General features: G+C 43.8%; 3 protein-coding genes across 4 annotated transcripts; 1 reads left to right on the plus strand and 2 right to left on the minus strand.

Annotated features, from left to right (window-relative positions):
- Window positions 1-582: 582 nt before the first annotated feature.
- On the minus strand, window positions 583-12000 carry LOC127762041 (clustered mitochondria protein). Of its 2 annotated transcripts, XM_052286390.1 has the most exons (29): window positions 11837-12000; window positions 11344-11577; window positions 10566-10627; window positions 10298-10487; window positions 10070-10210; window positions 9776-9935; window positions 9450-9643; window positions 9261-9362; window positions 8685-8820; window positions 8484-8612; window positions 7839-8217; window positions 7116-7220; window positions 6327-6445; window positions 5950-6058; window positions 5788-5856; window positions 5199-5399; window positions 4955-5125; window positions 4786-4872; window positions 4406-4537; window positions 4167-4316; window positions 4026-4094; window positions 3729-3887; window positions 3328-3384; window positions 3214-3254; window positions 2971-3090; window positions 2407-2716; window positions 2223-2330; window positions 1761-1829; window positions 583-1310 (listed from the first exon to the last, which is right to left on the minus strand). In XM_052286390.1, exons 2-29 carry the CDS (start codon window positions 11570-11572, stop codon window positions 828-830), a joined length of 4281 nt encoding a protein of 1426 aa, XP_052142350.1. In that variant the 5' UTR covers window positions 11573-11577; window positions 11837-12000; the 3' UTR covers window positions 583-827. The 2 variants fall into 2 exon arrangements, with proteins under 2 accessions (XP_052142350.1, XP_052142349.1); XM_052286389.1 differs by having other exon boundaries at window positions 8484-8820.
- A 7988-nt stretch (window positions 12001-19988) lies between these two features.
- LOC127763358 (uncharacterized) lies at window positions 19989-22998 on the plus strand. The gene is made up of 7 exons (XM_052288028.1): window positions 19989-20731; window positions 20916-21089; window positions 21203-21295; window positions 21369-21437; window positions 21681-21887; window positions 22208-22333; window positions 22450-22998. Exons 1-7 carry the CDS (start codon window positions 20477-20479, stop codon window positions 22600-22602), a joined length of 1077 nt encoding a protein of 358 aa, XP_052143988.1. The 5' UTR covers window positions 19989-20476; the 3' UTR covers window positions 22603-22998.
- Window positions 22999-23131: 133 nt separating this feature from the next.
- On the minus strand, window positions 23132-26752 carry LOC127763357 (uncharacterized). Its single transcript, XM_052288027.1, has 4 exons — window positions 26068-26752; window positions 24402-24685; window positions 24082-24309; window positions 23132-23971 (listed from the first exon to the last, which is right to left on the minus strand). Exons 1-4 carry the CDS (start codon window positions 26579-26581, stop codon window positions 23393-23395), a joined length of 1605 nt encoding a protein of 534 aa, XP_052143987.1. The 5' UTR covers window positions 26582-26752; the 3' UTR covers window positions 23132-23392.
- Between the last annotated feature and the right edge of the window lie 715 nt (window positions 26753-27467).

Below are 27467 nucleotides of genomic sequence, written 5' to 3' on the forward strand. Positions count from 1 at the left end.
CTCCGTTTCACAATGTAAGTCATTCTGTCATTTCTCGTATTCATATCTTTAGATTTATTACCATCAATATAAATATGGAAAATGCTATAATAACTTACATTGTAAAACGGAGGAAGTAAAAAAAAAAACTTCTGGTATGAGATACTGTACGTCATCATCTCTTCTTTGAAGTGGCCAAATCTTGCTACACGACAAAAAAAACATGATCTTTAATAAAATATAATTTTTGCTACGTTACACTTAAAAAAGTAACTCCTTACTTGCATGTATATATTATTTTAGTGTATATGATATTCAGTAGCAAATGTACACAAAAACGAAATTAGCGTAGCACATTTTGCCTGCGTACTGCATCTCCTTGAAGAAGGCAAAATCGTTGTACTACCTCTTACCTTCAAGAAGATGAAACTGTTATTCTGACACAGTCCAATGCTGGATAATGGTCCTACAATCCAAAAAGCATGAAGAAATAGGCAATACCAAATCATGGACATTCTTTTTCTGCCAACTAAGCTAGGCAGTACCGAAATACGATTCCAGCAAAAACGACATAATTTTATGAATGAACGAACTTGACTCAGCTTTCTGGTGTGAAGGCAGAATGCTTAGCCATTTTATCTCATCATCAGTAGTCTATCAATGTCACAACAATTGTTTCACTTCATTCTCGTTTGTTATTATTGAACTCATCCTAAGAACCCCTCCAAAAAAAACAAACAAAATTACTCTGCCACCATGCTGGCGTGACAATTCTATGTGGGTAAAAAACTCAAAGCACCCTAGAATTCTAAAATTGTTGGAAATAAACCTACCACTGATGTTACTTTCTATGACTTCTGCTTTGATTTCTGCTTCTTCAACTCCAAGGAAGTCCCTAATCCTACTGGTGTGGAACCACCGGACTTTTTAGACGATGGCCCGTTGGTATTCCCTGCAGTGCCGTTTTGTGGGGGTCCATTCGATTGCTGACCTTCAGATGCATTTTGAGTGCTGGCAGTAGCGGAAGTAGCAGCGGCAGTGGCTGGAGTGCTACCAGAAGCAGTAGGCGCCTTCGCCGAGCCCAGATAGTTGAGAATTTGAGATAGATTAGACATGTAATCAGGCGCCTGCCCGCTTCGCACATTAAGGCCTCTGGCAGCAGCTTTCTTCCGAACTTCTGCAGTTGCCCGAGCAGCCCGCTCATCAACTCCTCTTACTCGAGGAACACCTTCACCAACTACTGCAGCATTAAGTGATCGGTTGACATTTGCTGATCCTTCACCAGGTTGTTTCGCAGCTGCCTTCAGTGCTCTCACCAAATCAGGATTTGCCTGTCAAATCATAAGGTAAAAACTGGATGTCAAAAGAACCAAATACAAAATACTGAGATGTCTAATAGCCATATACATATACTTCGTTAACAGTGACAAGGAGAAACCCAAAAAGAAGTGGCAATGTACCATCACCTTCAAACGACCAAGCGTGCCAGGGATTAATCCATGTACAGAATAGCAAACAAACAATATAGGGACAAATATTGGGGCAAAAAGCTTCCATAACTAAAACAAGAGAATGTTATCTCATACTGCCAGTCAATTCAATCAACATCATCTGATGCAACACTAATGTTGCCAGATTCTCAAAAGGAGGTTTTCACTCTGTACTTCCTATGACAAGCTAAAAAGGAACTATGAGTCTACGGCTATCTACTCTCCTGGAATTGTAGGGTTGTATCAAAGGCAAAACGGTAAAGACTTCAAGATTGCAGCAACTAAACTTACCTTCAACAACTCAATAGGATTAGCAGGTGGGTTAGTACCCTGCTGACCTTTTTGCTTCTGGGCATTCACCTGTACAGCAAAATGAGAGTTACGTCTTCGATGGACAATGCAAAACCGGATCCAGCATGAAGATAAAGGTATGCAAAGCAGAATGGAAGATTTTCTTACACAAAGGTTTTGCATTGCATTACTTGGTACTTCCTCCGTTTCACAATGTAAGTCATTTTAGCATTTCCCACATTCATATTTCATTAACATCAGTATAAATGTGGGAAATGCTAGAATGACTTACATTGTGAAACGGAGGGAGTATATTAGATGTACAAGAGATACAGGACCAAATAAAAAACAGCCGTATACATTTTCTTAAGAAAATACAAAACTACAATACTATGCCATACATAAAACATGTTGCATGCTTGTTAAAAGTATCACAAATCCAAATACAGTTTAAACTTATACCTGCTGTTCTCGCGACTTAAATGTATTTAACCAACTTTCTGCATCCTTAGTCCTTGAATCATCACTCCCCAATTGTTTCACCAGTATATCATAGGTCTTCTTTTCATGCTGCCATCAGAATCAATACATGAGATCAATGTTTTCAAAGTATTCTTATTACCAATCATCTTTCTGGTGAACTGACCTGAATTGAAAGTTTGAATGCACCCATACAACTGAATGCAATGGCAAGGGCATGATAGCAGATAGCTGTTTGAATATGATCTGGTCCTAGAAGCCTCTCGTTCTTTGTGAGTGCTTCCTGAAGATACCTAAGAGCAGTACTCATATTCCCAGCATCCTGGTACATCATTGCAACATTTATAAGAGTCGCTGCAACATCTGGATGATTAGGACCTGATGCTAAACTTAGCAAAAGCAACGTGCGAGACATGTGACGCAGAGCAAGTTCAGTTTGATTAAGCCCATGATAGAACAAAGCCATGTTACCGTAGCTGAAAAAGAAAATAACACACAAGGTTAGTTAATATAAAAGATATTAACTGCACAAATTGAAAGAAAGAAAATGATGTTGTAAATTAATATCACATATGACAAAGATACATTCATTCTCTAGTTGGTTTAAAGATTTCTAGTAGATGTTGGGATCTAGGATGGGCGGTCAGTTTTGTATCAATAACGTGAAATTTAGCTTCACAACAAGGACAAGATCAAAATTCTATAGAAAAATTGAAATTGAACAACATGCCTGTGGGCTGTATCAGGATGATCTAGACCAAGGCATCGCTCATTTATGATAAGTTCTCTATGTTGCTGCACAATTGCTCCTGGTATATCGCCAGCATGGTACAAAACCATAGCAAGGTACCTTCAGTCAAAGGGAAAACAAATTAAAATCCAAAGATTTTATTATGGATGACTTATGTACATAAAAACAAAAAGAGAAATCTAGAAAATGCCAGATGCCTAAACAAATAAGCTAATGTGTTACCGGCAACAGTTTGCGGCATCCTTATGCATGGGACCAGTAATCTGTTAAAGGTCATAAATAAATGTCAGAAATCAAATATCCACGTTTGTGCCGTAATATAGCTGTGATGCATACCTGTTGAAGTAGTGAAAAAGCTTCAGAAAATAGTGCATAGGCCTCATTCAATGTTCCCTGAAATGCAGGTATAAAAATTTGTAAAATCCACGAGTACAGAAAATTAAACAGGATACTCCCTCCAGACAAAAATAAGTGACAAGCGATCTTTTGAACATTTCAAATCAACTATTAAAAGTGATTTAGATTTGTCTTCAAAATAGTTTCAAAACAATTTAGCTATGATATATATTTTTTATAGGTTCTATACAAGTAAAGAAGTGCATTGGTGTCCATATCACTGTCCAAAATGACACTTATTTGTCAACAGAGGAAGCATTAATCAGTATAAGATGAGTCCATCAAAACATGTTATCACAAATTTCACGGGAAAATTATATCTGGATTTTCTCCATACATACCTCAGCCATCCGGATTTTCCCTGCTTCCATAAGATTCCTTGCATCTGTACATACAGGAACAGAATGCTTGACAACTGGTTGGAGATTCAGGATATCTGAAGGCTGGAATGGAGCTGCAGCATCGAGGTCATATTTGCGAGAAGCAATTGTTATTCCCACCTATTATGCAGATTATGTCACAATTGACCAAAAGAGCACATAAGAATTATTTGTTGGAACTACTTGCAGCCAAACTATTAAACATTTCTCTGAAAGAGAATAGCAAACTCAATGAATACAGAGCTGAACAAAGCAAACCTTTTGGCAAAGATTGCGGAGTACTGCAACTCTTTTAGCACCAGTCTTAGCATCATCGGTCACTTCAAACTAAATAAAAGGAGTGTTATATTGATGGCATCTATAGAAAACTACGGAAACAAAAGAAGCAATAGCCACTACCAGATATTTATGTTTCGCAAACTCCTTAATGTTAGACCAAATCCCATCAGATGTTAGATGGGAAAATGTTGGCACAATGTTCTTTGAAGAAGCAGAAAGGCTTGATTTCTGTCCCTTGGCAGATTTTTGATTTTGAGTCTTCTCATGACCCTACCAATTTGAAAATCCAAAAGAATAGCCATTAGTTGCAGTTAGAATACAAGTGATGACATGAGTTTCTTACGTGTGGAATAGCATACCTTTTGGGTTTTTGTATCCGTACTGTCAACACTACCTTTTGTGGAAGGTGCCAAAACATTGCCAATAAAACAATTTAAGAAATGAGCAATGGCTGGTCCAATATCATGATCTGCGCTTTGCCTAAGTATTTCCTGGGATGGGAACAACAAACAGTACGGTCAACAAATTGGCATAGTTTTTCCAATGACTTCTTATTAAACGTGGTAAAACAGGAAAGTTATGCATTTTGATGAATAATCTTATCCATATAACATTTGTTTGAATGGACAGCAGGATGAGTCTGGGTGACAGTATGACTCATCCTTTAGAAATTATTAAAGAAATAAATGCAAAGAATTTCCATCATAAAAACAAACAGCTGGTAAGATAGATCTATCACCTTGACCACATGCTTTGCCGACCTAACAATTATCTCAGAAGACAACAAACCCCGTAGATGTGGCAAATGCTTGATCATGTCAGCTACCTGAGAAAGGAATTAGATAATGAACATACTATACATAAAATGCAATGAACTCACATCCAGCTCGATCAGTTCAGAGACTCACTTTGCCAAGATACCTAACATTTATCCCATTGCTATGCAGCACATCAGTCAAAGTCTGCCCATCCATGGGGGAGACATCTAGGGAGCAGAGATCCTGAACAAACTTTGGTATCACCGTGTCTAGAAGATACGAACCAACCTTTTTAACCAATGCTTCATCTGCTGCAATCTCCTAAGAAAGCAAAGAGTAGGCTGTCAATAAATTAGAGCAGGGATATCAAGCAGGGAGTAGTTCTAAGACTAACCTCTGGACTACCAGCAAGTTTGTACTCTGTAAACACATTTGGATTAAAAAGGATTTCTGCAGTTGACTCGTTATGTTCAGCAGGTTTAGTAGCAGAGCTGTCATCAGACGTGCCAGGTCTAGGACCAGAGTCTTCATCAAACTTATCAGGTCTAGGAACAGAGTTTTCATCAGATTTGGCAGGTCCTTCCGCAGTTGTAGCCTGAAATAGGTGGACTAAGTTTCCAGTTTGCATATTTGAAACAAGAATAACCACATTTTTTTTAAAGAAATTTTAGGCATATGAGTACCACAAGGGAAATTGAACACCCATAAACTGTTAAATAAAAATGGGAAAATCATTTTGCTTCATGATATTGGATAAGTTAGAACTTTAGAGTTTAGACAAACAAACCATTACCATGCAACTGAATAAAGGAAGATATGAAAGTGAGAAATAAAAACGTGGCAATGTGTTTTAGGTTATAAAGGAAAATAGCATATCCAGTTTGACTTGACTGTAACACTAATTTAGGAATGAATGCTTTTGAACAAACACAAAGTATTCCATAATAAATTTCTGCACCAACCGTAGCATCAGAAGTACTTACCAATTGCCCATTAGATTCTCCAGGAGCATCTGCAACTTTCTGTGTAGTGGATTTATTTGTGGATTCAGCCTGCTTACATAAAGATATGAGATAGTTAGGACTGATCATATACCAGCGAACCATCTTCTTTGCAGAAAAAGGGAGACCACGGGATCAGCTCACCTCAATGAATGAGGCTACAAGTTCAGGCCTCAACACACAGAAGCGGTGCTGTAGTCCAATGTAGTTAGAATCTCGAGGGGTCACTCTCATCAGATCCAAAATATAATGCCTACAGTTGGAAAAGGGGAAAGGATCATGTTATTCAATAAAAGGATATCAACATTAGCACTGTAGTGTGTGTTCACTGAGTACAAGTTTGGCAGTTTGACAAAATTATAAAGGTTCCAAAAGAGGCACCCCCTCCCCCCCCCCCCCCCCAAACACACACACACAAAACACCTAGAAGAAGCTTATACAGGATCTCCAGCACCCAAAAGAACCACTGAGCATTTAGAAAAAGAAAAAGCACATTGTTGTTTTTAGATATAGATTTTGACCTGTCATCACTTCCAACAATTCCCTTGCATTCAACCGTAGCAGCTAATTTTACAGGATTACCAGAACCATCCAAAACCACATGCTCCTTCACATGGAGTCGCTTTGCAGCCTCAACCACCTAAAATAATAGATATCATCAAGAAATAAGGATAGTCTTTGAATACCACAAGGCACAGAATACATCCACTGCTGTATAACATGATCAGAGTGGTTAATCACTACCACCAAGAATCAAGTATGGCTACAAAAAAAAAATCTTTCTTGACTTGCTATTCCAATTTCCATAATGATCTTCAGTGGAAATTAAGTACCACTAAGTAAGGCTAACATCAAAAATTGCATTACCGTTTGATAGAAAATCAAATTGTGCACAAGTCAGGCAAACCATTAATTTTTCATCTAACAAGCCACATGATAAGCTTGTGAAAAACTTGACAGGGAAACAAAAGTAAAAGTATATAATTATCCGAAGAATTCAAATATCAAGAATAGTTCTTTAGTCACCATACTTGGTACAACATGCAGTTTTAGCATCACCACTGATAATCAAAATATATCAAACAGGCACCCATCATGATCATTATTAAGCAACATCATCTTAATTAACATAACAACCAGTTTATATGAACTTGCAAATTCTCGTTAGTTGTGAACTGTACGACGTCTAGCAACAAGATAACACCACCATCAACTAAAGAACATAAGTTTTGAGAGCCCGTATACTGAAGAAAATTCATTACTCCTGTACAGAGAATATTTTGCATGCTAAAAGGAACATATTGGCCAACCTTTGAATGGAATGACTCATTCCAAGATATTTTCTTGCCATTATCAACGGAACCATACAGAAGGGAATCGGACTTGTCTCCTTGAAGAATACCAGGTATGATGCTCTACAAGACAAGTACAGTTGTACAAGGCAAATAAACAAAAACTCAGTTAAACATTTTCAACAGGACACATTTTATGAGAGAGAGAGAGAGAGAGAGAGAGAGAGAGAGAGAGAAACTAAGACAAGGATAGAGTGAAACAACAACATACAACAAAATGCAATGATCAAATTTATAACAACATCAGCAGCAAACCGTATGAAATCATATATCATGCTAAAAGGGTACTACCACCATCCCAAAATATAAGCATTTTTTAGGTGGGCACGGGTATTAAGAGAGTAGGTTGAAATGATTGTAGGAAGGTTGTGATTGGTTGAGAGGAAAAAATATGTAACAAATTAAATGGATGATAGTTGTGATTGGTTGAGAAGACAAAATAGGTAACAAATTAAATGGAGGATGGTTGTGATTGATTGATAGGAGAGTATAGGTAGAGAAAAAGCTTCATTTTGGGACAAGGTACTGTGCTAAAAATTGCTACATTTTGGGACAGAGGTAGTATAAATCTAGGTATCTACTTATCAGAAGAATATAGAAAGATTATTGCAATTAACATGTGCAAGAGAAAATAGGTATCCAGTAGAACATAAAAAAAAATATAGTAATCAGGAAACATACCTGTGCTACAACCCTGTGACCTCTGTAATCAATAATTGCCATAGCAAGATTATACAGCCCAGGAATATCAGATTCTTGGTATGCCTTAGTTCCTTTTAAGTCATTGTTGGCAGAAGCATAGGTAGCCTGTTCACTGTCTGCTATCTGTGCCTCTGCCGATGCATCAGAAGTATTGTCCAAAACACCATTAGGTTCTTCAGTTTTTGAATTTGTTGTGCCACTAGGATCTGCATGGTTCTTATTTGGCTTAGACCCCGGATCTGAGGAGCCTATCACACTTCTGCCAGATCCATTTTGACCATTTGGCTTCTGGTCCTTTGGGAGTTGCTCATAGTCGGAGTCAACAGCGAAACTAAAGAAAATATTGTTGTGTACATACCTGAAATATAATAAGAGCATAGGTAAGCATCTCTAAATGGGAATTAAAACATCATTAAAAAACAGTTAAGCCAGATGACTCAAACCAAACTTGATGAGCAAGTGCAAAAGAGAAGTTCCTAACAGTCACATGCAACACACACCCTTCCGAGAGAGAAATTTCACATAACACTAGTCCAAAATTCCATAAAAAAACCAAACAACACTCACAGACATAAGAATTGTTTCGCTAACAGTTCAGATAGTATTATATTTGAGCTTACTCACATATGAAAACATTCCGGATCAGTTGGATTTATTGGGGGTATACACCTATTAATGACACCAACTGCCCCTTTAACTGCAGCATCAACGAAATCACATGTCACCTTATAAAGTGCTCTGCCACGCAATATCCTACAATAGCCAGAAATATTTATTGTAGATGATATAGATAGGCAATCCAAGAATGCAAAGGTAGGTAACAACCTTTCTTGAGGATTGCTATGAGGAAACTCCCGGCAAGACTGTAATTCTTCATTCCAGTCTCTTTGCATGCCAATCAATTCGGTTCCATATGACAGCACAACAGAATCTTCAGCCCTAGCTGCATCCCTTCTATGTTCTGCTAACACAAAAATGTGGAGTATAAAAGCTATATTACAGCATCTACACAAAAAGACAAAATACATGGAGTAATCTACAATAAATAATAGCAGTCCCAAAAACAAGAATAATTAGCAAAGAAGATCGACGTAAAGAGCTACGGAAAATAGGAAGGATGAAAGGTTCACAGACAAGGTCAGAATCAGCTGAAAAGAATCTGGCAATGATTATGGGGTATATCAACTGAAGTCAACGCTTCAATAGTTGTAGAAGTAGAAACAACATAAGAATAGTTTCAGGTGCACATCAAACCATTCTGCCTGCTGGCAGAAAACATGTTCATAACTAGCTTAAGATTTGACCATACCAGAAGCGGAACACTTCAAATAGTCATTAAAACCTCAGTACAAACAGAAAAGAGAATGAAATTGTGAGCAGGGAATGTACTGAATAAATCACCTGGCACAGGATAAGCTCCCAACCAAGAAGTCACTGGGAGCAAGGCCTGAACATTCTCAAAAGGATGGGCTGATGCTTTGCGATCCAAAATTTCACGAAAACCTTCATAAGATTTGCCCGACTATTGTTATAGAAACTTAAGAGTAGTCATTTGACATAATAAGGAAATATTTGAGAGCAATTGAAAACCTTTCTTGAACTTGGCACTGATTTTTTGTAGTAGACCGACTAGGGTGCTGTCCTCCAGAGCCTGTTTGCTAGGCCTTGGATCCAGAATACTTCCATTGCTAGAGTTCACATAAAATGATTTGGAGTTTCCTGTGATACAGTACTTGTTTCCTTCTAAGGTCATAACATCAATATAAATGAGATCTCCATGCAATCTGAAGAAAGGATCAACGACTGTGAATTCCATGGAGAATCAAAATACTAAGCAATAGCCTTATATTTGACCAATCTTTCTAAGGTATCCAAATAAATGACACAAGTGCGGAATATGCGGTCATTAGAGTTACCTCCTATAACTTGGCGGAGGATTAAATGAAGAAAAAACTATGCTACCCACGCATTTGATCTCTGCTGGTACAGATGGCAACAAATTAATGACAGCACCAGTACTGTCATCCATGAAATTCAACCCATCAAGCTCTTGATTAGCCGTTTTCCCAGAATCTCCTAAGTAAAGAAAAGACAGAACATCAAAACTTGCGTGTAAATTAGTAAACTAATCAGTGACATGCAAAAAATTCCTAATAATATAGAATGTCATCAATAAACTACACAGCATAGGGCAAAACCAAGGGTTGTACCTGCAGTATCTGCAGATTTTTCCTGTGCAGATTCTTGCTGAAGAGCAAGGGATGTGGAAAGTGATACATGAAGACTAGAGAGGGATAGCAATTCCCTGACACGACGGAGATGTGACCTAATAGATCTCTCATCATATATCGCTAGAACAAAACACAAATCGTTGCGTCAAATTTTAAAAGGAACAACTGAAGAGAATGATCCAAAAAAGATAATTTTGAATTGCATACCAGCAACAATCTCCAATGAACAGCCACCAGCAGTTATATCAGCAATCTCAGCAATTTCATTATAGTCCTCAAGCTCATGAGTTGAGCCATCTTTAGTGTGCAATAACAAATCATAGCATGTGTAGAAGCACGTTTCAGGAGCGTCCAAGAGAAATTGTTTGACATCAATGACGGAGTCTCCAGGGCTTAGCTGTAAGTAATATCATGATACGAATTACACAGAGCCAGTACAGACTGAGAGACACAGCACACTTTGTATATAAAATACCTGCAACTCAAGCTTTTCACCAGACTGTGTCTTAACAGAAACAGGGTAGAGATGAACCTCCCCTGTTGAGATAAAACGGTTGGTTGGTTGTTAGAACTTAAGTCACTAGAGAACGAAATATAATTAATAACACATCTAAGCACATAGGAAGTCCTCATGATCGATCAAATGAGAACGGGTAGCCCAATGTGGAAACAAAGAGACATGCTGTTAATAAGATAAGTAGAGTATTCCAACAAGTGTCTCAGTTCAAGAAAGTTTCTATCCAGGTAGAGTTTTGTAGCTTATCACAGCTTTTTGAAATAGTTAGAACAGGAAAGTATCAGTTGTTACATCTTACAAATGCTAAAGACACTTTTTTGCCCATTGCAGTAGATACTATGTATACCTATCATCATTAATGCAAAAACAAAGTCAACAGCAGCAGCATTAAACGTGTTCTTCATTCCACATAAATTGAACTCAGCTAGCCTTACCCTACAATTTTTTTAAAAAAGAGAATGCATCGTTCTAAACTACTTAATTACTAAAAATGCAGATACCAGCTGTATCCTTGTAAAACTTAGTACTGCACACTTGGTAATTCTCTAGCCCGATGGCCTGTCAGTACTAAAACTCAGATATTTCTCTAACACGATGGTATTGCACAATTCATTTATCTCTCTAAGACCAGAGCTTTATTAAAATTATGTTCTATATTCTACAAGGCACAGTTTCTGATTTGAAGAAACAAATACAGTATCAGTATATGAACACGATCGAGTGGGGAGACCATTACCTTCAGCTGGCTTCTTCGCGGCTTGTGTTTCCCCAGCTGCATCGCCCTGCTCCTTCTCAGCGCCAGTGTCACTGCCCTCTACGACGGCAGGTTCACTAACTTCCTCGTTCTCGGGCTTGGCATCCTCGACTCCATCGGTCACCGGCACCTCCGGCTCCGCCGCGACGGCGGCCTGGCTTCCACCCTGCGCCTTCGCCTTGTTCCTCGCGCCCTTCGACTTCCCCGCCATATTCCCTGCCCAGGCCAAAAAATACCAAACCCACCAAATCCAAATCAAATCCAAACCCCACCACAGAATCGGCCACACAAACGACTCCCTAATAACACGGGTCGCGCCGCTAAACCCCAACCAAACACGATCTGGAGTCGAATCAAAAACCCTAAACCCTCGCCAAATCGACCCCGAGGCGGGCGCTCCGTTCGGCCGGACGCGAGCCGGGGAGGAGAACGGATTGGGGGAGGGGAGGGGGGAGGGGGGGCGAGTGAGACGAACCTGCCGCGCGGCGGCGGGGAAGCTTCGGCTCCGGTGAGGGGGGCGAGGAGAGGAGAGGCGGCGCGAGGCGGAGGGGAAGGGAGAGAATGATTGGCCTCGCGAGAGGGGGGCTGCTTGGGTAGAGAGCGGTGGCGGCTGGACGCCCGCGCCTTTTATATGGGCGAGCGGCTCCCCTAGCCCCCTCCCCCTCTGGCCGCTGGTCTCTGCGGCTCTGGGTGAGGCGCTCTGGCTATTTTCATTATTTTTTTTCTTTTTTTTAATTCGCTGCGCACGTAATGCGACTATGCGAGTGATATTTGTGAGGGCATTGGTGTGCTGCCTTGTAGAAGGGGATTTTTTTTTTGTTTTGTTTTTTTTTTGGGAGATGTAGAAGGGGTATTTGTGGTAGTCTACTTGTGGAGCCATCCCCTGGGAGGGATTAGGGGGGTTGTTAGGGTTTTGGGAGGGGTTTAGGCGGCTCTAAACCCCTGTCACGCTAACTAATGACGATCCTGAGTGTCGCGTGGTGCAGCCATTCCATGCAAGACTTCGTCACAAAAGCAACTTGGGGAAATTAATTTTGACATAAGCTATGCGGAAACGCTTAATATCGGACGTCTGACGTATCATAAAAAATCGGATGGGCAAACTACTATCTCCCTATCCACTTCATACATCCATTACATGATATAATGATCTTTAAAATATTTTTTCTCCTAAACTACTTATCCAATCGATGATATGATCATACCATTATATTTGTTATAATTAAATCTTTACAACAAGATATCACATCATTACATTCCGATGAAAGAAAAACATATATTTCAATCCGTTAAAATTTAATGTTTCAGACACGGTAGCAATATGTTTCAACACATGTTTTTGTTATGTTTCATAAAAAAATTTAAATGTTTCGATAACTGAATTTTCTTGTTTCACCATATATAACCTAATGTTTCATAAATGACCGATAAAAAGTATGGGATGTTTACGTCACTACTCTCTCCCGCCATTCGATTGGCTTTCTCCCCACACCATGCATGTATGCATGTATTTAGTGATCTTAAAAATATTTTTTCTTCTAAACTATTTATCTGATGAGCGATTTGATCATGCCGTTGAATTTGTTATAATTAAATCTTTATAACAAAATATCACATGACTATATTCTGACGAAAGAAAAACATATGATTCAAACAATAAAAACTTAATGTTTCATACGTGATAGCAATATTGTCGGTGATATGGGCCCAGGGGTATCATGTTTAGAGGGAGGAGGCTGCCCCCCAATGCCACGTGGCCCTCCCCCAGGGAGAGTCAGGCCCAGAGTGGGGTGGCGGCCACTCCTTCCCAAAGACTAGTTGGAGGAGGCTGCCCCCCAATGCCACGTGGCCCTCCCCGAGGGGAGTCGGGCCCGAGGTAGGGCGGCGGCCACTCCCTCCCAGAGATTGGACGGAGGAGGTTGCCCCCCAATGCCACGTGGCCCTCCCCCGAGGGGGGTCGGGCCCGAGATAGGGCGGCGGCCACTCCCTGGCCGAGACTAGAGGGAGAAGGCTGCCCCAGGCGCCACGTGGCCCTCCCCCTAGGGGGGATCGGGCCCGAGGTCGAGCGGCGACCGCCCCCTCCCGTGACTAGGGGTCGGGCTCCCCCGACCCCCTCTCTAGGTCACCACGTATGGTGGGTTAGGTGTCCGCCTACAGGTGCCCACCTACCCGCATTTATGGTGACCCGAGCGGTCGCGCCACGCCGCATTTAATGCGGTGTGCAGTGCACTCAACCGGTCTGTGACCGGTCGAATGACCGATGGGACCCAGTATGTCAGGCGCACCATCGCGTGTGTCAGGCGACGTGCAGCCCGACATGTCCCATCAAATAATGATGGTGAGAGGTTCTCATCCTCTTATCCCAACCGGAGTCGGTCCTCCCTCTTTGGTCAAAGCAAGGTTCCCGTTTCCCGGTGTAATAGGAGCCCAGAAGTCTTCACCCATTAAATGGTGACTGACATGGGCACCCCTCGTGTCAGGCGGCAAGATTTGACAGGCCCCATCATCAAGACGACGTGCGCTTGGCTTCCCAAGTCAAGAGACAAGACATGCATTTAATGCAAAGATTATAATACTTCTCCACCGGAGCTAGGTTAGGTTGTTGGGCCCATGTGGTAACCCCTTGAGGTATAAAAGGAGGTCCAGGCCTAGTGGTGGAGGGGGAACTTTCGAGCGAACTCGCGCTTGGGTCTCGCAACCTCAAGCACTAGTGTTCTACACTCAATCAACCAAGCACAGGAGTAGGGTATTACGCTTCATAGCGGCCCGAACCTGTATAAACCCCTTTGGTCTCATCGTCTTTGGGGGGCTCGACCCCCTCAACATCACACGGCTTCACTCACCAAATCCTCAAATCTCTCCCACTGCCCCCGGCCGAACTCACAAAGGGGGGCCTCACGGTCCCCTGGTGGAGGAGTTCATTCTCCAACAAATATGTTTCACCATGTGTTCGAATTGTGTTTCACAAAATATTTGTATGTATCAGAGGCTGATTTTTTTTGTTTCACCATGTATAACATAATGTTGCACCAACGGTCAACTGAAACATTTGACCGTCTGAATTTTTTTCTACCAACAGACGTTCGATTTGTAGCTCTCTCCTAAGCTATGTGTAGACTTTTTTACAAATCGAAAGTCCAATGTTACACATAAGAATGCACTATTATGTTCTAACCATGCTTCTTATACTTCTTGAGTAATCGACATATGAGATTCACGCTCATCAAATCCTCAACCTCTAGTGCTAGTTGACTGCGAGCAAGGATGATTGATTGCATTGGTATAACAAGAACTATTGATTACGGGCCGTGGCAATGAAGGAGCGGCCTTGTGGATCCATGCATGTAGTGGTTAGCTTTCTTGCCTTAGTAAACAGGTAGTACGCTTGATGACAACAATGGCGATTGTAGATATAGAACACTAAAAATACAAGGTATTTGCTAGAGGACAATTTAAAAAAGAAGGGTTTTCTAATGGATACTTTAACCTCTTGTTTCTTTGCCATGAGACACCGCCCTTAATAGTTTGTCATTTATTGCCATTTTGGATAGTCAAATGACACAAAGTGCCCTTCGAAAAGGGCTAGCTTTACAATAGCAATGTGAAGTGGGCTATGTCCGGACAAAGAAGAAAACGAGAAGGAGCATCACGGGAGCATCAAGTGCAGTGAGAAAGAATGGACGGTAGTGAGAAAAAGTGCCAACTAGCGAATGGACGAAATGAAGGGAATTTTGGTTATTTAGCAAAGTTTCTCTCTTCGAATCAGTAAGAAATGATAAACATAATACTCGCGATATCTAATGGGAAATAACCAATAAACTAGATTGTCATATGTTTTTTTAAGTGTACTCTAATAAAGGCCATGTTTCTTTTGTGTCCCATATCATTTTTTGTCTTTTATATTTTACTAGCAAACTACCCTTGCATTGCAATGGAAAGCAGAAGGTTATGATAGAAATTATATGATTAGATTGAGGTTCAGTTTTTATGGTGGACTTCTATGTTAGCTCTACCGGTCCGATGGGTGCTTCAGCACAATGTAGTGCACAACAACATCAAATAAGCCTAAAAAAGATCAGCATGTAAATGGTAAAATAACTAGAACAAATGAAAGTGGATGACCTACATTTTTTTTATGAACGGAGGAAAGTAGCAAACCAATGTAAGCTCTAATGAAAATGGTATGAATCACTCAAACAAGCCATTTCTGCCTAGGCTCACAATTTCTCCTTATACGATTAAGTTCAAATCAGCGTAACCTTGACTTGATTGAGTTAGTTTGACTAAAATGATAACCACTATTGCACCGTACCACATGTTATTGGTCTTCTTCTTCACGTAGAGGATGAAAAGGGAGAGAGAGAGAGAGGGGATATGGAGAGATAAAAGGTGGGTTGTGGTAGGATATAGACGAGACCATATTGAGAAAAACATGTTCCTGAGAGTAGCAAACCTAGTGGCATTGTCAACTTGTCGATATCCAAATAGGACATATGCTTTGGTCAGAACGTGGATTCCGGGTCTAGAACCACAATGACGACATCAATACATGGGACCGATGGCACACCTATAGCTCCTATGAGTCTATGGCCTCACCGCCATCCTCTCCTTGTGCACATGCACTACATTGTCATTACCATGGTTAAATTACGACATTGTCCACTCTTCTTAAAGAATCGCCGAGTTACAGAGTCCGACACTAACTCCACCATCAACAACCTTTTGCAACTCCAAGTCCAATTTTAACCTACTAGGACTAATTCGACGCCTACTCTAACACCATGAAGGCTACTCGATTTTTAACCAGGACATTTCACTCATAAATAGAATCTCCTTACCTTCAGTCCAATCGAACGTTTTACTAAGTTGGTCCATGATCAGTGATGGAGGACTCGGTAGGGCGAGATGTGGCGCTCGCCATACCTCGTTGCCCGCTACCCCCAGCTCCGGGCTCTGGGCAGAGACAAGGCACCGCCGAGATGGACAAAGCGCAGTGACGCATCGTCAAACGAACGAGTCATATCCGCACATGCATCATTTGCTAGCAGGTGTTTTTGTGTAAACGTGGCTTTTGACTATTGAATCTAGAGGCAAATTTCCCTATTCTCCACCTCCATCGATTCCCCCGATCTCCATCCCCATCGGCGCCTTGGTGGCTGCTTCAAGTCTTCGGAGCCTAGAGGGCGGAGGCAACGCGTCGCTAGCGAGAGGGCAGGAAGAACCATGTTGGTCGGGAGAAGTGTGGCTGCTAGGCTCCCGGGTGCAACCACACAGAGCTGCGGCATCCACGTCGAGCGATGGCGCGACGACGTGGCATGGGAGGTGGTGACAGTGGCAAGCTAGGAGGCGTGCAACATAGGGCGGACGCAGGGTGGAGGGTGCAGCAGCAAGCCACCAAGCAAGCAAGAAGCGGCCATCATCAGAAAATGGATAGATCGTTGATATTTATCTTATCTTATCAACCTCGAATATATTATACTAATCAATCTTTACTATTTGTTTCGTAGATTCTACATATATGATATATCTATCTATCATCACTAATTCCTACATGTGATGTATTGCTAAAAGCATGTATTTTTTTCTTTTTATTTTTGTTTTGTGCTACTGCTAACACGATTGTCCATGAACCACACCTGTATTTTTTTTTCGTCCTCCGCCACTGTCCATGATCAAAGACAATGGTTCAAGATATTGACTGAAAACAAGGACTTCTGATTTCATGGCTTCATACATGCGGACAATCTCCATAATGAACTTTGTCTCACCCTCTCATGGGTTTGATCATAAACTCTTTAATAAAGACACATTCACATAAGATGTTTATTTCTCCAACAGTTTTGCATGTGTGTTGAGGACTGATGGGTGTATAGATCTTGTGTTCTACATCAAGAGTCCCCATTGCTACAATGTTCTTCATAGTGTGATGATTTCCTTTTGATGAGGAAGAGGATTTAGAATCACAACTGATTCTCTCAAACTGAGAAGAGACTTCTAAAGGGTGTCACCGTTATAGATATGCACAATAGGATCGAGTATTTTCCGGATTCCATCTATATCCTCTGTGATGTTATTTAGTGTTAAAGAAGTCCAAAATTTCTTACCTTCACCCAAGTGAAGAAGCATATCTTGCTTGGCATCAAACTAAGGTTTTGTGCTTGATTGGTTGTTTCTTGAAGCAAAGCATCTTTTCTTCAAACTTTTAGAAGTGAGATCTCTTGCAAAATTTGGTCTAATTAGACAGAGGATATTATAAAAGCTCTAGAAAGTTATTTTGAAATGGAGCCTCAAACTATGTTTCCCTACATGAGAAAAGGTAAAGAAATCGGTACAATAAGAAAATAAACAAGTAAAATAATATTGGGGATCAAAATAGTGTCCATGACACTTTAAAAAAAAGTGTCTACGGCACAAAATGATAGACAAGAGAATCTCTACTATTCTAAAAATTGAAGATATTTTTGCCAGTACTTTGGTATATCATTCGTGTATGAGTCGTTTTTAAGTTCATTCGCTTTTGCAAATACATATCCGTATTCGAGTCGGGCTTTAAGTTCGTTCGCTTTTGGAAATGCAAAAGGAGTCGTATAAGAAATCTTTTTAAAAAAGACTCGCATGCTAACTTGACATGATTTTCTAGAAAAATATATATCTAAGCAAATTCTCACAATGAATTTCACGGTGAACAATAATAAGATGAAAATAGTCTTCACCCGTTGCAATGCACGGGTATTTTTTTCTAAGTTATTTTATAGGTACCATATATGAAAAAGTGGGGACCTAGGTCCCCACTACTGGCTCTCCAGGACTCTAAGGATTTTCTAATCATGCCATGTGGGATCGGGCCACGACAGCGAAAGGTGGGACCGGGAACTTGGTTTCTTGTTTTAAACCAGGCGAGTCCCGAGCCATGTGGCTGCTTGGGCCCCTACTATGCCATAAATACGATGGGGTGCGAACCTTCAATGCTTCACGTCGCGCAGCTGCCCTCGCTTTTAATGCGAGGGATACCAATCCATCTTTTGCGTATGAGAGGCGACATGCTAACTGTAGAACTGGCCATAATTACCCCTAGAAAGTTGAGAACGTGGGCTGTCAGATAATGTGGTTGACTATCATATCGCTTGGTTGGGCCCACCACAACCCGACACACACATCTCTCTAAAGCCGATAGGTGGGACCAGTAGACGTCATCAGCGTCCGTACCCAAGTCGATGCAAAGGGCATATGACTCAAGTCATTAGCGTCCGTACCTAAGTCGACGCAAAGGGCATATGACTGAGGCAGACTCGCCTCGTGAGAAGCAAGATCCAATAGAGGCCACTAGGGGCCTATAGTGGACCCTACCTGTCAGCATATGATAAGACTTTTATAAGAGCAACTATATCATGGTATCCCTCGCGGTGAAAGACTCTCCCTCTCTTTTGACACGTGAGGCCGCGTTTCTCCGCAACCAACACCTAGGTGTCCCTCAATGGGCGCATCACCTCCCTCAACCGCAACGCTATACCCACACCTGCGCATCCTGTCCCTCCCTCTCACATTGTTGTAGCATGGGGCCACCACCATCCTTTCATATTCGACCAAAACACTATAGAGAAGGTCTTGAGTTTTTCTAAGTGTTCGGATGGTAAAATACCATCTAAGCGGCAAAATGATAAATTATATTTGAGTAGAGTAATGGCAAAATACCATTCAAGTGGCGAAATGGTAAAATGCTATTCGAGTTGGAAAGTACTATTCAAACAAGTTTATGTTACTAAGCTAAATAATATCTTTTGAGTGCATTTCTAACTAGTGACAGGTAAAATATCAAGGACTAAGCAAGTGGAAAAGAGTGGTTGAATATTCAAGGTGGAAAAGACTACCTGAGATGAAAAATACTACTCGAGCAATAAAGATGCCAAGAGAAGATTCCATGGGACCACTTTCAACCACTCCGGCTAGCTGGCACCAAAAGACTATAATGACATCCCAAATGTACCAAAATATCTCTAAAGTTGCTGACATGGCAAGGGTATAATTGTAAACTCACAAGGGCCCAATGGGGACAAGATTGTAATCTCACATGTACGGTTACGGACTATATAAACCGACTAAAAGCCTGTAGCAAGACAGGACAATTTTAGATAAAGAAATATTATTCATCAAAAGACATGCATTTTGTGTTCGGACTCATTTTCTAGGATAGGCGGGAAAATGAGTTTTTCCTTTATCCCCAATCTTATTCGTGACCTTAGGTCACGACACACATGACGCGCGAGGTTGCCCCTCCCCTCTCCTACGTGGTCGTGCCCCAATTCCTGCTTTTTTTCCCCTGCACAGCCTCCTAGGTACATTTTTTGTCTGCTCTTCAATTGCTTTCATATGTATAAACAAGGTGTTATTTTATCTTTTTTTTTTAAGGATAGGTGTTATTTTATCTTATTCGCGTAACTATTTTTTCCTCAGTTTGAAGGAGGAACATACTCGAACTATAATCGAGGGATGAATGACAGACTTTCTTTTCATTTGTTTCTTCCGTCTAGCCGCGTTGAGGAATGAGCCGAGAAAACGAAAACAGCCCAACTCAAGCGTATATCAGTCTGTACACGCCTACACCAGTCCAGTGGTCCTAAATCCTAATCCCGGATTCCCTTCCCCTCTTCCCCTCGCTTCTTCGTCGGTCGACCTGCGCACGAACCGCCGGCGAGGGCGGGTGATAGGCGCGATCCGTGCGCTTGCCGTCTTGCCGGCGTTGGGGAGGGGGGCAGGTGAGGCCGACTGCTGCTGGTCTGCGCCGTGCGGCTCGTCCTCGTCTTCCGCTAAAATCCCCCGAAAAACAACGAACCGATTTCTCTTTTGCGACTGCTCGTGTCAGCGACGTGGCTGAACCGCGGGGGGCTGGGAGAATATTTTTATCCAGGCGCGCCCCCCGGTTTGCGTTTCCGTCTCTCCCTCTCGCGGATTACTGCTCGCTCGCTTCACGCATCGTCCCTCTTGTCTCGCTCGCTAGCTGTGTTCCCACTTCTCCCACTCGCACTACTTAAAACCGCCGATCCCCCATTCCGATCCTGTCGCGATACGACTTGATTCGGCCTCTCTCTCTCCGCGCGCGCAGCAGCAGCAGCCGCCGATGGACCTCCCCCTGGTGGACCTCGCGCCGTACCTCGACCGCGCCGTCGCCGGGGGCGGCGCGGCGGGGGAGGAGGCGGTGCGCGCGCTGTGCGCGACGGTGAGCGCCAGCCTGCGGGACACGGGGGCGCTGCTGGTGAAGGACCCGCGCTGCCCCGCCGCCGACAACGACCGCTTCCTCGACGTCGTCGAGCGCTACTTCGCCCGATCCGCCGACTCCAAGCGCCTCCAGGAGCGCCCCAACCTCCACTATCAGGTAATCTGGTGGGATCAAAGGCGAGGGTTTGGGTTAAATTTGGTCCTTATTAGGCAGGATCACTAAAAGTACCCTACTTGTTAGACCATCTTCTCTGCATTGTGAAATCGCCATGAGAATTCAGGCACAAAACATCGTCTGTCCCTATTGTAATGCTGGCTTTATTTCCGTTTCAAATGTTAAGGTTGGTGTGACACCTGAAGGCGTGGAGGTACCTCGCAGTCTTGTCGACAAGGAGATGCAAGACAAGATCAAGAGTATGCCTGAGGAGTTTCAGCCCGCCACTCCTAAGGGTCCAGACCCGAAATGGCGGTATATGTGGAGAGTGGGTCCTCGCCCAGCGAATACCCGTTTTAAGGTTGAGACTGTTTGCTTGATCCTTTTAATTTGGTGTGGATATCTGAAATGATATGCATATTGTGTGTGGTCGTTCGCTATGTACTATACTGACTTGTGAGAAACCTGGTTTAGGAGCTGAATTCGGAACCTGTTATCCCTGATGGATTGCCTGAATGGAAAGAGACCATGGATTCCTGGGGTTCTAAAATGATTTCTGCAATTGAGGTAGATCATGCTCTACATTTAATTTCTGTTTTTTGTTGCTGTATTATATACAAGCGGCCGTGTCATTTCATAGGTTGTTGCTGAGATGGCTGCAGTTGGATTTGGATTGCCAAAGGATGCATTTACCTCTTTGATGAAGGAGGTAATGCTGTAACAATCTGTAATATCCTGCTGTAATTTGTTAATCTACTCAGGATGCAAGTAAACAGTACCAGGTCCCAGCATTATGTTTACTTAGCTAAAAATATTTCTGTTGGTTCACAGAAATTGAGTTGTTTTTTTTTTTTTGTAATTATGTAATGAACGCTGCATTTTAATGCATTATTCAGATCCATTCTGCATTCATCCTGTTGACATTGGTCGATTATTTGTGTGTTTTTCATAGGGACCACACCTCCTAGCACCAACTGGAAGTGACCTTGAGCGGCATGGTTCTGAGGGCACTGTTTTTGCTGGGTTCCATTATGATCTCAATTTCCTGACCATACATGGTCGAAGTAGATTTCCAGGCCTGAACATCTGGCTAAGGAACGGCAAAAAGATGGAAGTTAAGGTCCCTGTTGGCTGTCTTCTAATTCAATCAGGGAAACAGGTTAGCTTTGCCAGTTTTACTGCAAGTATCTTAATTAGTTCATATTCACGCATCAATAGAAGGGCATATGTATGTATGCATATTGGTTTCTGTTCTGATCTCTAAATTCTGGTTTTCCATGAAATTGATACTGTTGTCAATCATAGAATCAAACTTTGTATTTGTATTTTGAGCCTTTTCTGAAACACAAACACTAGAAAACTGGGAGTGTAAGCTAGTGAAAGATGGGGCTTATTTCTGACAACTTGGATGTGATGAACCAACACACAAGCAAGTAAAGCATCTCGCCAATTGAATTACTTTATGTTCTTTAACTGCAGCTGGAATGGCTTACTGGTGGGGAGTGTTTAGCTGGAATGCATGAGGTAGTGGTAACCAAGAGAACACTAGAGGCAATAGCATTAGCAAGAGAGCAAAATAGAAGCTTGTGGAGGGTTTCATCAACCGTAAGTGCTAACCACTCCTTCTCGATGTGATTTACTTCATGAGGCACTTCCATCAATTTAATCTTACTTGCTCTGGTGAACTATTGACTTACCCATTTGCCTATTTATGTAAATAGCTGTTTGCACACATTGCTTCTGATGCAACCCTTAAGCCATTGGGCCACTTTGCTGAAGCATCCGATGCTCATAGTTATCCACCAATCTGTGCTGGCGACTACGTCGAACAGGAACTATCAGTAATCAATCTGAAAGGAAAGAATGGATTCTAGACGTTATGCAGATTTCTCGTTAACCTTACAATTCATATGATCAGCAAACGGAACAACAGTCCAGGCTGATATGTATCTTCATTGCTGGAGGCTCACATACTGAAACTGTTGGGTTGTTCCCTGCACAGCCCGTACATGTCCATGCTTCAAACCTCTTGTTAAGATAGATTGTCTCTCTTCAAATGTACTAAACTGGTATCAATTGTGCAAATAAAATATTTACTCTTTAACTTCCGAACGGGGTGTTGGACGGGCCTCACCTGTGGGTGATCCGTTTTGGGATGTGTTCTTAGTAGGAGGGATTCTTTGATCAAAGGAATCCCTTCTTTGTAATTGTAAATATTTCTTCTTAGTGAAATGAAGCACAATTCTCCAGTGCATTTGGGAAGAAAAGAACTTCCAAATAGAATATTTGAATGAAGATAGGTTGTCTCTCTTGAATGTGCCAAATTGGTATTAGTAATCGTGCAAATAAAGTATATACGTAGTATCGTTGAACTTCCAAACGAGGTGTTTGAAAGATATGGGCTTTGCAATCCATGGCAATGAATTTCATACTTGAAATCAAACATGAAACTGTTATTCTCCTCCCAACACAATCAACAGTGTTCGAACTAAGTATCGCTGAAACAGCAAGACTATTCACCGGCCAAAATTATACTCTATGTAAGCTCTATCACACTACAATGCACTCCACAGTCTGTATGAGCACAAAGCCACCCCATCGAAGTATACATATGTACAGCAACCAGTGAGACTTGTCCCTTGGTGTTCAATTTCAATCGCACATTCACACCCAGTTGTTGGGCAACGAGAAATTATGGAACCTGAAGGATGTATCCCCTGCCGTGTCCCTCCCCTGCAGGTCTCCTCTCCGCACCGGCGGCGGCTCGGTGCACGCGAACGAGTCCTGCCTCACCAGCTCGACGCCATACGAGCCCTGCCGCCGCAGCTCGCCTATGGCGAACGAGTCCTGCCGTGGCAGCTCGCCGCCGCCGAACGAGTCCTGCCGCACAAGGCCGGCGGCGAACTCCGGGTACGGCGCCGGCTGAGGCGGCAGGCGGGGCTCGTGCGGGCGAGCCGGCGCGTCGGCCGACTTGCCTTCCCACATGAGCAGGTGGAGCAGGATCGGGCGCAGGGCGTGCCGGTGCAGCGACAGCTTCTGGCTGAGCGAGACGGTGTCGAAGCACCGGATGGCGCCCGACGTGGACACCATCCACGGGAGGACCTTTTGCCCGGACACCCTGGAGATCACCAGCAGCTTCGACGCGCGCTTCGCCTCCCGGTAGAGGTCGCGCAGCCCCGACCTCGTCGACGGCGCCAGGAAGCCGCTGTCGTCCTCCATGACGGACGAGATGTAGATGAATCCCTGTTCGTTCGCGAGTGATCCACACAATTGATCAGACACGAATCACACGAGCAGGATCAAGGACGAGTTAACAAGATGCAATGAATGGCATGACGGTAAAGGTGTACTACCTCCTCGGTGCGGCTAATGGCGAAGCCGAGCTTGGTGTCGCCGGCCTCGAGGGTGATCTCCACTGGCATCTCACCGGCGGCGGCGGTGTACCAGACGCGCACCGCCTTCACCACGCCGATGTCCACGCCGTGGTAGTCCTCGAACCCGTAAAGGCTGGCGTTGGCGAGGTTCGGGAGGTCGGCCAGTGACCCCGAGTTGACCGTCGCGGAGGCCGTCTCGCCGGAGATCTGCACCACCATGCAAGATATGCATGTCACGCACAACACCTACTAGCTACTAAAACATTTACTCTAGGCAAGTTTGATCGCTGTTGAGGAACCTTGGTGAGGAGGGCCTCGGTCTGGACGTTGAGGAAGGAGATGGGCACACCGGACGACTGCGAGGAGAGGATCCAGGCGTTGGCGCGGGCGAGGGTGTCCTCGACGGAGTTGTAGCGGGAGGCGGCGCGGTCGAGCGCCGTGGGGAGGACGAGCATGGAGAGGAAGCTGCTGGAGTTAGGGATCGGGAGCGCCTCCCTCATCTTCTTCTCCCACGGGTAGGCCACGTAGCCGTCCTGCAGCTGCGCCTTGCTCAGGGCACACACCACCCTCGAACTCCTCGACCCTGGACGTCACCGTAAAAAAACAGAAAAAAGAAAAATGCCGATCAATTCTCAGGTTCAGATCAGAAACTCAAAAAGAAAAAAAGAAGATGCTGCATTCTATGCAGTTCTGCATGATCTTTGCTCACTGTTTTACGAGCGGCAATAAGAAATTTGAAGAAGAAAAAAACTCACTGGAAGATGACTGAGGAAGTAAAGTCAACCAGGGAATCTGAATCGCATTGGAATTTAGCGACAAGTTTTTTCCGAGTCAGGGGAGGGAAGATTCAATTATCATCACCGCCAAGTGGCGTTCTGTATAAAGAAATCAAAATGCAGATTCCAAACAACGTGCACCGCCGTGTCTGTTGCCTGGAAGTATGCAACTTGAGCTTAGACTACAGCAACTTGGTGTTTTTCTTATCTGAAACTGACGTGTTTGTTTTACTTGTGGAAGCAGAACACCCATCAAATGCAAACTACCCAGGTTTTTAACTCGCTTAACAAATATCTTATCTTATGATTTTTTTTCTCCGGGCTATCTTATGATTTTGTTATTGCTGTAGTTGCGTGGTTTGCAGTACCAGTAATCTGCCATAGGCTACTGTGGATTCTTCCATGATAGCTCAAAAGTGTTCAACCGTGACTTTCGCAGCTTGTACACGGAAGAAGCAATTAGGATCGTTAAATAGAGTAGTGTTCTAGTAAAGCCTTTGTTCAACAAACAATCAAACAAACATTGTAGCCATGAATAACCTAATGGAATTCGTTCAAAAAACCTGGACTAATGGATGGCCATATTATTAATTTGTGCAAGCCAAGCTACTCTAGAAACTTCAAATTTCCCAGACAAACCAGCTGCCCTCCACCCCCCAACACCAACAACAATGTTATCACCAGCTCTTGCAATCCTGACTCTGTCATACATCAAACCTAGGATATTCTGATCATATCCCCAGACTGAGCAATCACACCATGTATTGCAACCACAAGATGGCAAATTTCTGATTATCAATCAGCATTGATCCAAGTATATGCCAATCGAAAACGATACCGTGATCGATCACGCCAAAAAGATCTCTCGCGAGAGAGAGAACGATAAAGAAGGTGTCACCTATCAAGCTACCACCATCTACTTGTTAACTTGTGCACAAAAGTCGTATGCAGAAGGCACACGAGCCCTATCCTCCTTCTTTGTCTGTTTTTAATTAAAGTCCAACATGGCATGTAACGAAAGCTCAGTCGCGGACTTTTACTTTTCTTGGTTGGTCTAGAGCTTGCACAAACCGAAGGAAAGTGGCTGTACGGACGGACATGGATCAAAAAATTCAGCGAAAAAAAAAATCTAATTCTCCGTAGTAGTTTGCATCGTGATGAGGAGGAACGACATGGCGTATGAACGTACCTCGAATGGCGATGCACTCGCTCTCCATGCGGTCGACGAAGCCGACGGCGTAGTTTGGGTCACGGATCGAGCGGAGCACGTACTGGCGGCTGCGGCCCACGACGGCCATCATCGCGCCGCCGCCCCCGACCGCGGCCTCCTGCGGCACGATGCAGGCCTGCATCCTCGCCGTCGTGGTCGTCGCCGCCCCCGCCGCGGGGGAGGGCAGCAGCTCCCCGCTGGTGGTCACCAGCTGCTGTGCGTGCGCGGGCCGCCGCACGCGCACCTCGACGGACGTGTCCCCGCGCTTGTACGCCGAGTGGAGGAGCCTCTGCACGGCGGCGCGCCCGCCCTTGAACGGCGCGGCGTGCGCCGCGGGGCCCCCGCGTCCGCCGACCCCGATGAGGATCTCCTCCACCACGTCGCCCGTCTGCACCGTCTCGCTGCTCCCGGGCCCCCACTCCTCCGCCCTCGACCCGCCCGCCACGCACTCTATCGCCACCACCCCCTGCCTCCTCCCGTGCTCCATGGGCATACCTCTCTCAACCTCCTCCTCCTCCTCCCACCAGCAACCGCCCTTCTATACACGCAGAGAGAGGGAGATCTAGCTGTGTTGACCCCCGCGCGAGATACCGCCGCCCCGTCGCCGTCGCCGCTCGGAGCAGCCCACGAAGATTCCCGCGACTTTGCCGCTGCGCAGCGTGTGCGAGCAAAAACGGAAGCCGATCGGTGACGACGGTATTAAAGGCGCTGCCGTCTCCTGCTCTCTCACTCGGTGCGCATCGCGCCGCACGATCGTCGTGGCGCTGCATCTGAGCCGTCCGATCCGCGTCGCGGGGGTGGTTGTGAAAAGGCGTGGGTCACGTTATCGGCAGCGGGTGGCACGGGGCCGAGCCGAGGCGAGCGAGCGAGAGCGAGAGGGGCAGGCTCTCGGTGGTGGGGTGGACTTGGAAAAATTGGGGAAATCGCCGACTTGGAATGCGTCGAGCGAGACAGCACGCGCGCGGGCGCGGGGCCGCTGATAGGGAGGGATCACCGCCGTCCAGTTCCGGATTCCCGCCGCTTCTTCAGACCTCGTCATCTCAAAACCGTTTCTGAACCCCCGTTTCTCTACCAAAACACAAGCAGACGAAGTGGGAGTAGACTCGTAGCTTAATTCGGTAAACTAAACATATATGCTCGTATTTATAACTTTAATTTAGTGATAAGTGTTGTTCAAAATATACCGATCTAATCTTTTAAAAATACTTACAAGAATAAGGTGTGTATTCACTATTCAGTGTACGCGCCTTGAGAGTAACATGTTTATCAAGAAAAACACAAACCGAATCTTCAGCAGCTAGCCGAGCTAATTAGTGAATACAATAGTACCACCCTATTACATGATAATAGAGATACCCTTTCATGTTCATGGCATCTGA

The sequence above is a fragment of the Oryza glaberrima genome, chromosome 2 (assembly GCF_000147395.1).
Source record: "Oryza glaberrima chromosome 2, OglaRS2, whole genome shotgun sequence".
NCBI lineage: Eukaryota > Viridiplantae > Streptophyta > Magnoliopsida > Poales > Poaceae > Oryza > Oryza glaberrima.